At 49.8% G+C, this 13,899-nt stretch overlaps 4 protein-coding genes across 4 annotated transcripts; 2 read left to right on the top strand and 2 right to left on the bottom strand.

The window, feature by feature from the left end:
• Positions 1-2,440: 2,440 nt before the first annotated feature.
• On the top strand, positions 2,441-4,192 carry RhiXN_08197 (homeobox domain protein; the record flags this gene model as incomplete). The annotated part of the gene is made up of 4 exons (XM_043328013.1): positions 2,441-2,920; positions 2,982-3,053; positions 3,114-3,125; positions 3,185-4,192. The coding sequence occupies 4 exons, from the start codon at positions 2,441-2,443 to the stop codon at positions 4,190-4,192; spliced, it is 1,572 nt and encodes a 523-aa protein (XP_043183398.1).
• Positions 4,193-5,069: 877 nt separating this feature from the next.
• RhiXN_08196 (Zinc finger, C3HC4 type (RING finger) protein) lies at positions 5,070-9,103 on the bottom strand (the record flags this gene model as incomplete). Its single annotated transcript, XM_043328012.1, has 7 exons — positions 5,070-7,385; positions 7,439-7,500; positions 7,672-7,813; positions 8,271-8,408; positions 8,541-8,632; positions 8,693-8,866; positions 8,923-9,103. 7 exons carry the CDS (start codon positions 9,101-9,103, stop codon positions 5,070-5,072), a joined length of 3,105 nt encoding a protein of 1,034 aa, XP_043183397.1.
• Positions 9,104-9,721: 618 nt separating this feature from the next.
• RhiXN_08195 (apoptosis-inducing factor 2) lies at positions 9,722-11,765 on the top strand (the record flags this gene model as incomplete). The annotated part of the gene is made up of 8 exons (XM_043328011.1): positions 9,722-9,956; positions 10,008-10,080; positions 10,142-10,260; positions 10,313-10,711; positions 10,779-10,883; positions 10,946-11,097; positions 11,229-11,477; positions 11,538-11,765. The coding sequence occupies 8 exons, from the start codon at positions 9,722-9,724 to the stop codon at positions 11,763-11,765; spliced, it is 1,560 nt and encodes a 519-aa protein (XP_043183396.1).
• A 980-nt stretch (positions 11,766-12,745) lies between these two features.
• RhiXN_08194 (uncharacterized protein) lies at positions 12,746-13,757 on the bottom strand (the record flags this gene model as incomplete). The annotated part of the gene is made up of 4 exons (XM_043328010.1): positions 12,746-13,200; positions 13,268-13,352; positions 13,418-13,593; positions 13,646-13,757. 4 exons carry the CDS (start codon positions 13,755-13,757, stop codon positions 12,746-12,748), a joined length of 828 nt encoding a protein of 275 aa, XP_043183395.1.
• Between the last annotated feature and the right edge of the window lie 142 nt (positions 13,758-13,899).

Below are 13,899 nucleotides of genomic sequence, written 5' to 3'. Positions count from 1 at the left end.
CCTTTATGTTCTCTCGATTGATTACTTAAATGATTTCCTTTAGGACAATATTAGTCAAGTTGGTTTCGACTGCGCAGACAGGATATTTCTATACGACCACCCGTCCTCGCCTTGGAGAAAAGTTGGTACGAATGAAGTATGACCCCAAAGGTGAGTCTTGGACAGCGTTTCGTCCACAGGCCTATTCGATACTTATCGAAATGTGCCTCTCAGTGAAACAGCATGTGTTGTTTACCGAGGCAAAAATGAAGTAAACCAACTTATTCGGCATTGCTTGTGCCAGGCATTTGTGTAACTTCCAAATTTATGGTGCCAATTGTAGCATATTTGAGTCCGATACTTGTGTGAGTAGATTGTCTTGTGTCTCGCTCAGAGGATTGGCCATGGGCTGCACATTGGGATCGAGGCCTAAGAGCTCCGATGCTCTTCGGTGTTTCATTCTCAACAGCCTATGCTCGTGTTCATACCCTACGTTACATTAGGCCGGAGCACCCTTGGAAAGCCAGCAGGACCCGGATCAGCGATAAAATCCTGTTTCACTTCCATGGCTCGATTCTGACTCAAGTCGCAGTTGATGGATGAAAACCACGTTTCTCCATTATACTTTTGACAGCTTGTTCACATTCACGTGGCACGGATTCAATTGAGCACTGGCCTTGGCTGGCCATGAGTTTTAATCTACGCTTCGCGCCCCTACCACTTCATTAAGCCTCGTCCCTAGTGAGTTCTTCGCTTGGCCTCTCCTATTTTGATTTGTTGACTCCATTTCCGCAGCAACCGACCGCGAGGCTGCACAGAATCCGTGACAATCAAACACGCCTCTCCTCACAAACACTGCCTAGCAAGCGCCTTCGAGAGCAATGGGGCCGAGATTGCTGCTTGGCTAGAACCAGGTGCGATCCTCTTTCACGTGTAAATGTATCCACACTTTGTATCCACAGTGTATCCATGAATGGTCGTATCTTGGTCGTAATGAACCCCGCGCGTCCGGGGAGTAATCGGTGTGGTCGGGGAGACATATTATGTCGACCATCAGGAAAGCACACTTGTGAATATCTCTTAACTTAGAATTAATTTTGATAGACTCTGGGAGCCCCGGAGCAATCCGAGATATATGGCGAGCCAGAACCGAGCCCCCATGTGAAGTTATGGTGTAGAGGTTGTCATGGTGGCACGTCTTCCCTTGCGACGGCTGTGCACTGGGCCCACTTCTTACCCTCAACTTCCAGACATTCACTCCCGGGTCGTCGACTAGGACTAGATTCGGGCCAGGGCTCATCATCAAAGTGGCACGGCACCGACGTCGCCTTGGTAATCCGCCCCAGGGCTTCGATTCCCGCGAGAGCCTGCGATAATGATGTTCACAGCTAATATCCGTATTACGTGGGAAGATCAGGCTGCATCAAGTCTAGATTAATGTATACTATATACACCGGTTTGGGTCTCGGAGCGTACCGTGTAACGTGAAGGCCTCTGTGTTGATACTTATGAATGGTGACCAGGTGCAGCGTTTCAGCCAGCTGTCAGTTAAAGTCGTATTTCTGTTCGAGATGAATGAGTGGGCCAATATTAGGTTGAGAGTGGCACCCAAGTGGGTCATTACGATGATACTGGAAGAGAGTGATCGATTGAAGATGGTCAGGGATGAATAACAGATATTGTCGGGCTCGATTTGTCTGGGGTAATTAATTTCCCCCGGACCCCTAAAAGAATTCCGGCGGTTGTCGCTGTCAGTGTCGCTCGGGCAACAACCATGCAACTCTCTGGGACAGCGCATGGCGGCCTGTCAACCGTAGATATCCTCACCCTTGGGCATCGCGCCCGTATCCACACACCGTCATGGTGTTGCCAATGAGACCCACATTGGGATCACCGCGACTACATACGAGTTGATTAGATCATTGAGAATGTATAATTTTCCTTACAAGTTTGATAGGCGGCTGTGTATTAGCCTGTCCAAATTTGTTCGAATGATGCTATGTTACTGGTTCGCTTTCGTCACTATGGTTCTGACGGCCCTCCCGCCAGAATGAAAATCGGCCGTGTGTTGCGACAGTTCGTACTTGTCTCCCCCCATCGTTTCAGCTGCTTACCGCCGGACAACTCTACAGGCACCGGCTGTCGACTTGAGGCCCATTCGCTGCTCATCCTTAGTTTCTCTTGAATTTGTTATTAATACCCGCGTCCCTCATTGCCTTGTTATGGTGACACCGCTTATAACCTCTCCAATTAATCATAATCATCAAGGAGCCAGATCTTCACGACGAACTCGATAAAAGCGCTTCAACGATTATCAAAGAGTTTCTTGTGCTCTGGTGCTTCCCCAACTTTGATCAAAGTTTTGTATTTGCTCATTACCACGTTTCTACTTCCATACTTGTCACCGTAATTGCGTATAGCTCTGGCCCTCGGGTTAATAACCGGCCAGATTAGACGTCCTATGTCGAATCGCCCCTCCCAATCCCCACTACCGTCACCACCCAGCTTGCCATCATCAGCCTCTCATCAACTTGGACCCTCTTTCTCGACTACTAGTCCCTCCATGATACACGTTGGGCGTCCCACTCATATTGCCTCCCCCGCTTTCAGCGCTCTAACTTCACACTATATACCACGGTCATCTCGGTTTATTGACTCTGATAAATATTCGACTTCATCTACTACACAACAAACGACTACTAGAACCAGCATCCGACACGCCACGCCACCGGAATCAATGCGAGCCTCAGATAATGCACGAGGAGTGAAGCGGGGCAGGAGCGAGGAACTGGAGGATGAGGGAGACGAGAGACACGGATCTGTTAGCGGCTCTGAGACCAGCGAACACGCCGAGCAGCCCATAATGCCCGCTCCCAAAAAGCGAACGCGGACATTGATGACTCCCGACCAACTCACCGCGCTCCACCGATTGCTCTCGCAAGTAAGTTTGAGGCTGAATATATGCATAACGTAACTTGGCTGACCGGTGTATGGATTTCCAGACGCGTTTTCCGACGACGGAGCAGAGGGAACAATGTGGGCGAGAGATTGGACTCAGTGCACGGAGAGTTCAGGTGAGTATCTATTCCACATGCTCGAGTTACTCTCAAAGCTTACGTCATGCGCTTTTCCAGGTTTGGTTTCAGGTTGGTTTCAGTGCTCTTGAACCTACTGCGAATACAAAATCTAATAGGCTTTTTAATAGAATCAGCGACAAAAGTCCAAGGCACAGCAACAAGCGAGTAGCGGTGCTGGAGGGTCCCGCCAGCCATTGACCCCTCAAACTTCTGGCCCATACCGTGTCTTCAACTATAATTCAGCATACTACGACCCACCACACCCTCGACCCTATACCTCTCCTCACCCATACACGTATGGAGAGTCTAGGCACCCCGCAGTTGACACATCGCCGTTACTACGAAGGACCCAACGATTGAGCTCCCATCGTCGAGGGTCCTCCAGCCTATCGTACAATGCTCTTCACGGGGAAAGTAGCTATGAGTATCCGAGCGGAGCCTATCCGCCACCACAGTATGCCCCACCCGAGCCAGAATATACCCGCTCACCAGCTTCATATTACGACCGAAGCTTTCATAGTCCATCTCACGTACGCTCCCCCGTGCCTGCTAGCTCCGTCTCTAGGGAGGATACGACTCTGCCTCCGATTTGGCCGGACAACGAGAGGTCGCGTGAGGAATCAAGCGGGCCTATACTTAGTCCGACTACATCGACCCACCCCGCCCCCGCTCGTCGCCCATCTCTCTTACCAACTGGGTTGCCGCCACCGCAACCGTTGGAACCCACGCCTATTTGGAATCACCCTCACACGAACCCTCGTTACATGCGTCCGCTTCCAAGCACCACTGGGCTCCCGTCGCTCCTTCACGGGCTGGGCGGGGAAAGGGCGAGGTCCGATCCACCTTTGAGTGCTACATTGGTATCCGACATTCGCCCACGCTCTGACCGCGGTCTAGGGCTCGAGCTGTTTGGAACCACCCCTGCTAGGAGCCTAGAAGCTGGCGAGAATGCACCGACTAGCCCCGAACGGACGCATTCTGCCCCAACGGCCCTCGATTCCCATCGTCCGCTGCTCGCCGAATCTTCACCCAAGTCGGGTGAACAAGCCAGGTCCGAGCCCGAGCCTGCCCCTCCGCAAACATCTCGTGGTCTTTCACATAGCCGGCGTTCATCCGAAGACGCGAGTCGAGACTGAATCCTGAACCTATTTTACACGCCAATGGCCTTATGAGCTCAATATGCAATCTCTCATACATGATATTCAACGTTATGACTTGGAATTGAAGGTGAAACTTGAATGCTCTCTTTTATCGTTTTCCTGTTTGTGTATGCTCGTTTTAGTCCGTGTCCCACACGTTTCTTTGTATATGCCGTCTCCCTTGGTCAGTGGTTTTCGCTCTGTTGTGCTATTGCTTTCTTCGTAACCTGTTTGTGGATCTTATTCTTTTCGTTTCTTTTCGCTTAGAACAACGACGCTCACTACGCCCTGTCTTGAAATCCTGTTACCCTATTCGATTTTATATTTTCATTTTTCCGGTCTTATGCTTTAGTATAGTTGACTGTATCCCAGCCCCTGTTTGATTACTGCCGGTGATGCACTGAATAATACAATGCAACTCAATTCATACCCTACATGTCCCATTTGTCCCCGGACTGCGGATATAGTATCTTAACGCCTAGCCCAGGCCGTAATGGTAATCAGACTTGTAGAGACTTCCCTGGTTGATTTTAGCTGACCGGCTTGCGATCGGAACGGGAATCGCTGATGGTTATCAAAGTCGCGTGGCCACAACATCAGATTCTATAGATTACCATCCTGACAATAAGGCCAGTTCATAGTACAAAGCCGTAAATCCTACTAGAATTTTTGCCCCACCCGAGGCAATTGTGACGCGTCTGGAGAGATAGAGTTTTGCGTTGGATGTCCCATACGTATGGAGTACGTGGGTCACCGTTGCATTTCATCTTTCAACATACATTTAAGGAAATACACTCGTCGGTCATATCACAATGTCGTGAAACCCACATTGATCGAACTTTGGGAAGAGAGTAAACCTGATGGTCCCTCTCGCTCAGAGTGGGGACGCATCCTTGGGACCCACCACAGCATTAATCTCGCGTTTACGAGCAGCGAGCCTAGCCTGTAGCTTTAGCCTACGTTCAACTTGAAACCGTGCCGCCGGCGCGTTGACATCCGCCGGATCAGCGCCCAGTTGCCTAATCGGGCTAGTGGACAACTGGCCGTCGTCATGTTGCGTATTTGTGGCGCTCTGGTTCCCAAGCGAGTCGGGCAGAGTCGGTGATGCGGAGGTCTTCTCCGGCAGAGCCTCGCCAGACAAAGCATTCTCAGACAGATGGGAGCTTGAGTCTGTCGCTGAACGTAAGGCCTCAAGGCGTGCGAGCACCAGGCGATTGCGCCCCACTGTGGAATTAGGGCGCACACGTTGTGTCGAGTCAGAACTGGTTGTGATAAGCGGAGGCTGGACTTGAGAACGTGCAGCAGCTGCAGCTCCAAGAATGGAGTATGAAACACTCGACCCATTTGGTTCCTCTGACGAATCTGGCCTGACGTGAATTGAGTTTGTATTCAGAGTGTTTAGCGCCAGGGATGATCGTTCGACTGCGCTCGGCAACAAGGTGGAATCATTTGTCGCACTCGATTCAACTGGAGTTGTCGACTGACTAGGGCTAGCTTTGATCCCAACACCTTCGTTCATCGTGTCTTGGTCCGAAGACCGAGATCGCCCTTGCAAATGCGCGCGAATAGATGCAAGAGGTGTTAAACGCGGCGCGCGATGTCTCTCGACCTTTGTCGTATCTGTCCTTGTGGTCTCTCGATTGTCACCGGGCTGTGTTGACAGAGGCTGATCGACCACGGGAGGTATGTGACCAAACGAGGGATGGACAGACTCCAAGGCAGTGCCAGAACGCTCCACTCCGGATGCTTTGGGCTCCTGCACGTTGTGGTGATGGGCGGGCCGACTGGTTGAGCGACTGCGGGAACGTGTTTGCGTATCTCTGGGTATGGACCCAGACCGATAGCTCCCATGAGTTTTGTGGGACCGGGTATTAGTTGAAGGCGAGCGATGCGAATCATGCTCATGATGTCCATCCACCGCGACTCGCTTTTGGTCTCGGCCCGTTTCCTCCTTATTGCTTTTCGGTGAGGGGCTTCGGGTGCGCTTCGAGGGTCTGGGAGCGGGTTCGTGTGACATCGGTCGGTTATGAACGGAAGAGTCTAGGTCATAATCGTACTCGGACTGAGATTTTCGCTCTTCATAGGGGTGGGAACGTCGTCTAGCTGAATATTCGTCATAATCTTCCGGGGAGAATCGGTGAAGAGAAGAGTAGGGGGGTTGTTGGTCATTATTGCGAGCCGAGTCGTCGGAGCTACCATCTCCTCTATGGCGTAAAGACTCCGGAAAGCGTGCAGAGTGAGCTTTTCCTCCATCGCCATCATCATCTCGATATCGAACAGCTGAGCCTCTCTCGTCATCCCCATCCCACCGTTTGCGGGTATCGTTCTTCCCCTTGTGTTCGTCATTGTCAATCCCCGCTCGCGCATCATTGTATTTCCCCTTTTGCCCTTGATTGCGATTGTGCGGTTCGTCATTGTTCCGATCCTTGGTGTAGCTAGTCCCTGTTTCCCATTGAGTTGCGCCACGTTCCCCGATTCCACCTTTCCTGCCATCGTACCCAGTCCGGCTCTTGTCCTTGTGGCCCCTCCTGCCAGAATCGCCATCTCGACTTGTATCCCTTTGTCTATAGTCGTCTGCCCGTCGCTTGCCTTTTCGGTCTCGTATAGACGGAGACCTTGATGTTGATGGCTGCCTCTTGGACTGTCGGCCACCGCTTGCATACCAGCCTCTGTCTCGCATTGACGATGGACTTGACGACGATGACCGATCCCTTCCTAGCGTGGGCGACCGCCTGTACCCTCCTTCGTCCCTGCTTCTGTCCCTCCTTGACCCGCGACCTCTAGCTTCCCCTTCACCGCGCCTTGACGAGTCCCGACCCCTTCGAGAACTCCTTTCCCTCCCTGACCCTCTATCTCTACCATCTTCCCTCTCGAACTGTTCGTCTCTCCTATCCCTTGCCTTGCTCCTACTCCTGCTCCTCGGCTCGTCATCCCAGATATCCTCTCTCCTAGCCCTACCGCCCCTCCGACCAGGCGGAACCTCGATCCACCGCTCGTCCATGTCCAGCTCGCTATCGTCTTGTGCGTCCCTCGGCGAGGCCTCGAGCGGGTCGTCTTCAGGATCATAACCATACCTCTCGCGAGCGTCAGGTCTCCTTGAGCCAGATGGTCCAGGTTCGGTTTGGCGCTGGCTAGTGTCGGGGCGAGAAATGGTTGTTGGGGGTGGCTCGATGTTGTCTGGGGTGTCATACTAAAATAAATAAATAAATTGAGTTTGAGAGCGAGATGCGTTATAGAGCTTACTTGAGCTATTGCGTCGTATGCTGGCAAGTCTCGGAATGGAGAGCGAAGATACGAGTAAAACTCTACACTCGGCGAGCAGCCAAGTTAATTTCCATAAACGGAATAAAAATGTTAGATACCAAAAACGGAATAGTGCAATAACAGTCATATGACAATTGCCAAAAGCAGCCAGAGCGCCCACAAGAAGCATAAGGGGTCAGCACTTAAAACGTGAAGTAAATAGATTATCGTACCATGCACGAAATGTTCAGCAACAGTCCCCCCTGCAGGAGACGGCCGCCCGTTAATGTCGAAGAATTCAGATATGAGTTTGACAGCTGGTTCAGTGCGAATGTCGATTGATTTGGCGAGGGAGAGGATGAACGAGGTCAGGAACTATGAGAAGAGATTAATATGATGTTATATATATATTGCATGTAAAGACCAAGGAAAGGTCGGCGAGAATGAATAGACCAGCACCAACAAGGAACAGTGTATCATTGAATGAATAGGCTATTCAGTGCTCGCTGAGAGCTGAATTGATTGATTAGCGCTAGACCGCCCACTGACTCCCAAAGCTGTTGTTTGGGTATTCATTGTGAAACACCAAGTAGTGCGTTGGGGGAGAGGAGGGGACACGGGGCGTCATACCCCGGGGAACGTCCTAGTCCGGGTTGACTAAATAGTAACCAGGAAAAACAGGGACCCGAGTTTCTTATACCATCATGGCTCGGGAGGAAGAAGCAAGAAGGAAAGAAGAAAACAAGCAGCGCCCAGTAAACACCCGCAATCGGCGCAAAGCAAAGGTGAAACTCCAACAAAGCAACAAACAAAGACCAAGGCAGGAACGTACCTCGACATCGAGATTCGGCCAGACCCTCAGTTCGCGCCTGACAAACATCTGACAGCGGCTCTGGAGTTCCTGAGAGTTGGAGATCTGGGCCGGAGTTGGATTGGGACGAAAGCGGGTGTGGGAATTGGAGGCAATGTGCTACTCAATGGCGACAAGTGGCCGAATCCACGGGCGAGGACGATCGTACAACCATAATTGGAAATGGATAATGAAGAATAATGAAGAAGCTCGGTCAGGCAACGTAAGAATTATGTCTGACGATGAACACACCTTGGCGAACAAGCCATGTCTGTACACCCATCGACGTTTTTCGATTGCGCGCTCGAGGTTGTCTTGTTCGATTTCGCGAGCTGCGGATGAGGCTAAGGCGAGTATATTAGTCAGAGAATGTGGAGTGGAGCAGTGAAAAAAAGGAAGCTTACGTCGTCTCGTCCTCGCACGATAGCTATTCCTAGCCTCTGTGAGAATATTTTGGGGTGGAGGAGATGTCCTCAGTGGTTCGAGATAAAACTTTTGGTAGTCGTATTCGGATCGGATGCGGTGAATGAGATGGGATCCAATTGGTGTGTTGCACAGAGGACATCGTCGTGACTGTTCTGTTCTTCACGCACATAAGTACACACAGGAGAACAAGCAAAAAGAAAAGACTGACCAGTCCATTTTCTAATACATTCAAAACACATGCGATCATGTGCGCAGTTGATCAGCACTGTTCGATCCTCCACACTCTGGAGACAGATAATGCAATGATCTTCTGTCTCTTCATCATCTGTATCAAGCCGAGCAGCGGACGCTTTGATTTCTTCGAGGGACACATTGCCGGTGTCTGCCATGGAAGATGGTTGTTTGGTCGACGGCCACCCCCACATCACGTGCATCCATGTCCACCTCACCCCTCTATTCCTTCTTCCCTCTGCCCAGTCGCCTAGTCCAATGCTTGTTCCCGTTGTATTTTCGTCAATATACCATATGCTATATGCCTAGTCCATCGTCCAGTTTCAGGCTTTGTGCTCGCTTACGTTTCTTTGTGTTCCAACCACCTCTCAAGCCCCGCTTCCGCTTTCTCACTGGCTGCTTACCTGAATTGACTCGGATGTATTGGCTCTCTTGTTATGTTTGGTACCATACACTCGATCACCTCATCGGCATAGCTGAACCACTCTTCTCTCACACCAGCGTCTATGCCTCCCGTGCTCATCCGGCCGGAACACACCCACTCTACGCCCTACATACCAAACGCGGCTATTCCGCTCTCCAAATCTGAAATACCAACGCTTGACTCGGGTTATTACTCACCTCTTACTGACTCCATCGAACGATTCAACACGCCATTAGTCAGAAACATATCATCCAACATATTTTCTCCGGCTTCTATCTCTTCGGCAGCCTTGAGAACTCGACAACGCAATCTTTAATTATCTCATTCTCTCCTCGTTGACATTGGGTCCTTAATGATCATTTCCAATTCGACTCCTAGCCGAGATCACCCCGGGCTTTTATCAGATAACAAGATCGAACGATCACACCTGTTTTGTTTTCTTGCATATAAACTCAACTCGCGTCTTCCCACCACATCCATGGGTACCTTTTGGCTTCATTTCTTTGGTACTCTTGTACTTGTCGTCATGTCTGTTCCCTTTGTCTCGGCTCTAAAAACTATTCTTGTGCTCGGTGGCTCGTACGGTGGTCAGTCCTCTTGCCTCTTCATATATGCATAATAGACCTACCTCTGGGTAGGTATCGCTGCGTCCAAGTTCCTCGCGAAAGAGCTCCCGGAGGGATATCGCGTTGTTCTACTAGAACGAAACAGGTACGCACATATCTCCGAATCTCCTCGACCGACCTGACCGAGGTATTGCATGCTCACCAAGTCACGCGAACCGTGCGTTCTCGTCTTTTTTCCCTGACCCATTTGTTTCTGACACCCTCGACTCAGACATGTACGTCTTGCCGAGATTCAGCGTTCTGCCATCACACGAGACTAAAGCCTGTAAGCTCATTAATTCGCCTCGCCTAATCTCAATCCCTAACGCAAAAAAAAGTTATACCGTACAACAACCTATTCGGCCCTACACCCGGCCCAAACCGGGTTATCCACGGCACGGCAATCAAGTTGGAGCGGAACAAGGTAGTCTATACTCCCGCGCCGTATTCAAACGAGACGTCTCCAGAGCGTACGAGCAGCCTCGAGTTTGATTATCTTATCTATGCGCTGGGCGCCAAGCTACCCGGCCCCATCGACTTTTGGGGCGCAAAGAGCGTGTATGACGGACATGCATACGGTTCCAAAGCTGAGAGAACCATCAATCTCGATGGGGACAAAAAATTCGAAACTTTTGACGGTTCCAAGTCGGCTGCGGTCGCCTTTCTCCAACGCGCTCAAAAGCGGCTCAAGTTGGTTGAGAGCGTGTTGGTCGTTGGCGGTGGTGCGTTGGGCATTCGTACGTTTGTTCCTTTCTCTACTTTGGTCACTCGGGCTTAATGTCAGATTATTGGGGAAAATGGTAGAGTTTGCGAGCGACTTGAAGAGCCTATACCCCCACAAACAAATCACACTTTTGCACTCTCGTATGCAATTATTACCAAGGTTCCCAAATAAAATACACGACGAGAGTACGTCATTATCGTTTCCTTCCCTTTTTCTCCCCGCAAAATACTAATGATAAGTGATCAAGTCAACAAAACCATGCACGCGCTCGGCGTCAACTTGATTCTGGGCCAAAGACTCGATCTCAAGACTACACTTCCCGAACACGCCGAGTACGACGAGCAAGGAAGGAGAGTGGTCAAGACCGAGAACGGAAAGAAGATATGCGCGGATCTGATCGTGAGTGCTGATCGCTATCAGTGTGACTCGGGCGGTGTATTTCTCCATTTTGGCGACCGGGGTCTTCTGATTCTTTTCACTTTTACCTTGCCTCCATGGTTTTGAGCCGAATACTCATTTAAACGATGTAGCTGCTCTGTACAGGTCAAACTCCCAACACATCCCTCATGCGCGACTTGGTTCCTCGCGCAATAGACGACCAAACAGGGATGATCAAAGTCCTACGAACTATGCAAGTCGATCTTCCTCCCAAGTCACGATTTATCGTTCAAGATGGGGGTACAAACGCGCCGGGGACCGAGCTGCCGCATGTATATGCTATCGGAGACGCGGCGGATGCGTTTGGGGTGATTAAAGCTGGACATACGGCTCATTGGCAGGTTTGTCACCTCTTTCTCATCCCCCGCTCTTTCCTTTTGTTGATTAAGAAATACAATCAGGCCGAAGTAGCTGCTAAAAACATCGTCGCAAGTATTCTCTCGCAGCCTCTCACTTCCTACGAACCCGGTCCACCGGCCATCAAAATCACACTTGGCATGAGACACTATGCGATGGTTATGGGTCCCGAACAAACACTTACAGTCGGCGACGACGGAAAGGATGATTTAGACGCGGTGGGCATGTGGTCATACGTCGGAGCCGAGTATGAGCGGGATAAAGAGCTATAGGCCCATGTGATGTGTTGGTACCAAATGTAAGGCTTCAAGTCGAGAGCTACGAGATCCAGACTGATTTGATATTCTATGGTCTGATTAAATGTAAGGATTCTATTGGAAACTGTATTTAAATCTATTAGAGGTCAATGTCTTTGGTTGTGTTTGTCTCTTAATTTGGAGGCTACTATTACCTAGGCTTGGAAAACTTACTTTCTCGAGTTTGCCGTAAACATGTCAGATACAGCATTGGGACACGTATAGATCCTATTAGCTGTGGGTCGGAAAATGCCTCCCTTGTGGAACATGACTGGGACACCAATTCGGGCGCCTTACATTCGAGCGAGGTTATCTTGATCGAGGGTGCAGATAATTAAACAAAGCCCGTATATTTAGGAGACAGATTAACGGTACTTGATTTGAAAACAAAGAAAGGAGAAAACGTGGGACTCATTTAGGTCCATACTGTGGCAATACCTCACCACAGAACCAAGGTCTTGAATAAATGTTCGGTGGCTTGTGCAAACCAGCCCGACACTACTGGAGGTACGGTGTTCCACAAACTCTCACAATAATATTCATAATTGTCCGCGTTTTCTATCGCCTGCTCAGGGAAACGACTCGCCCAATACCTACATTCCCGGAACCCATAGGCGTAGTCCTCCGTGTCTGCTTGAAGATGTGAGGCTCTAAGACGATATCGCCGTTATTCATAGAAAGAGGTAACTTCCAATACACTCACTCGTGAATAATTATTCCAGCTGAAGTGAGTTGGACGCATATGAGTTTCGGATTAAAGACATGAAAAATAAAGAAGAGCTACCTTGTGAGTTGTATCCCCTCGTTGATGCCTCAAAAAAGCTCGGACAAAGATGAATATCATTTGGTGCGTGATCCTTCATGACATATGCATATACATCCTGAAACTCTTTAGTCTCAGGGCAAGAACAATGGTACTGATATCAGTTAGCACAGCCTAGGGAAGGAGCGAAATCTCAAAATCTCACCGTATATGCGTTGAAAGGCCTTGTGATCAAGCTCATTGTGTACCTTGCCTTGTACACACGCTCCTCCTCATAGGAGCCAAACCATGTACGGGGTAATTCTCTCCACGCAGGAATGCCCTGTTGTCGTAGCCTGGTGAGGGAGTTCGCTGATAGTTGTTGAGCATCAGCGATTGCTGTGTTTATCGCTGCTCGTTGTGCAGTGTCGCAGTTGGCCCTAAATTGGAGTGCTTCGACTCTATGGTGGCCGTTGTGGGTGATTACGCTAGTTGACGAGTGTGTGAGATTGTTCAGAAGCTTTTGGTTGATTATGATTTCGGCTGTAGGAGGAGGGTCAAGCTGCCCAAGAACATGATTCCCTTTCTCGTCAATGAGCTGGAGTACGGAAAGAGGCAGTAGCTTATAGACGCCCGGACCCGACCTGGCAAAGTCGTACAGTTTACTAACTACATGCATACCATAAGTTAGTGACTGGAGATTATTTAAGCCATTGGACCTTTTATATTTCCCTACATTCATGAGTAACAGTGACCGGTCGACCAGGCAGTAGCTTTAAAATTTTGTTTCCTTTAGCTGCACGGTCAGCATCCCATTTGAGCTAGGATGAATCGAAAAGGAGTCAATTTGGCCATGGATACACAGCTTGATTAAAACCGAGCAAACCTTTATGCCTTTGAATATTGGGCTTCTTCGGGAGCCATCCTTCTTCTCCGGATAGAACTTGTTTGTTGAGAACTCGGTGGATAGGAGAGATGTGGGAGTTTCGAGAATGCTATACGTCTCCCTTCCAGTATTAGCGATTGTAAATTCAACCCTAATATTGTCTGGGGAAGAGCGAACTAGCAGGATGTCAGCGTTCCTGTGAGGAGTGAGAGTCGTTAGCAGGAATACCTGCAAGTTTGGTATCCACGTTTAGCTTTAGGATAGGGATCTCATCATTGTGCACTAAAGTCGCAGCTAGGACTAGCTGACCAAATAGCAGAGAAACCAAGGTGGATCGCATGGAGATCAGCGTGAGGAATATGCTTGACACACTGCCAACATTGGGAATTTATATAATGGTACAGAGTTTTTACACGAACAAAGGCCGGTGCGCTATTCAGATCCAGGTCATATATGTGACATCCCACGCATACCCGATGTTC

This window comes from Rhizoctonia solani, chromosome 9 (genome assembly GCF_016906535.1).
Source record: "Rhizoctonia solani chromosome 9, complete sequence".
Classification (NCBI taxonomy): Eukaryota; Fungi; Basidiomycota; class Agaricomycetes; order Cantharellales; family Ceratobasidiaceae; genus Rhizoctonia; species Rhizoctonia solani.
Note: the sequence above shows the minus strand (reverse complement) of the source record. Positions and strands in the feature narration are given on the sequence as shown.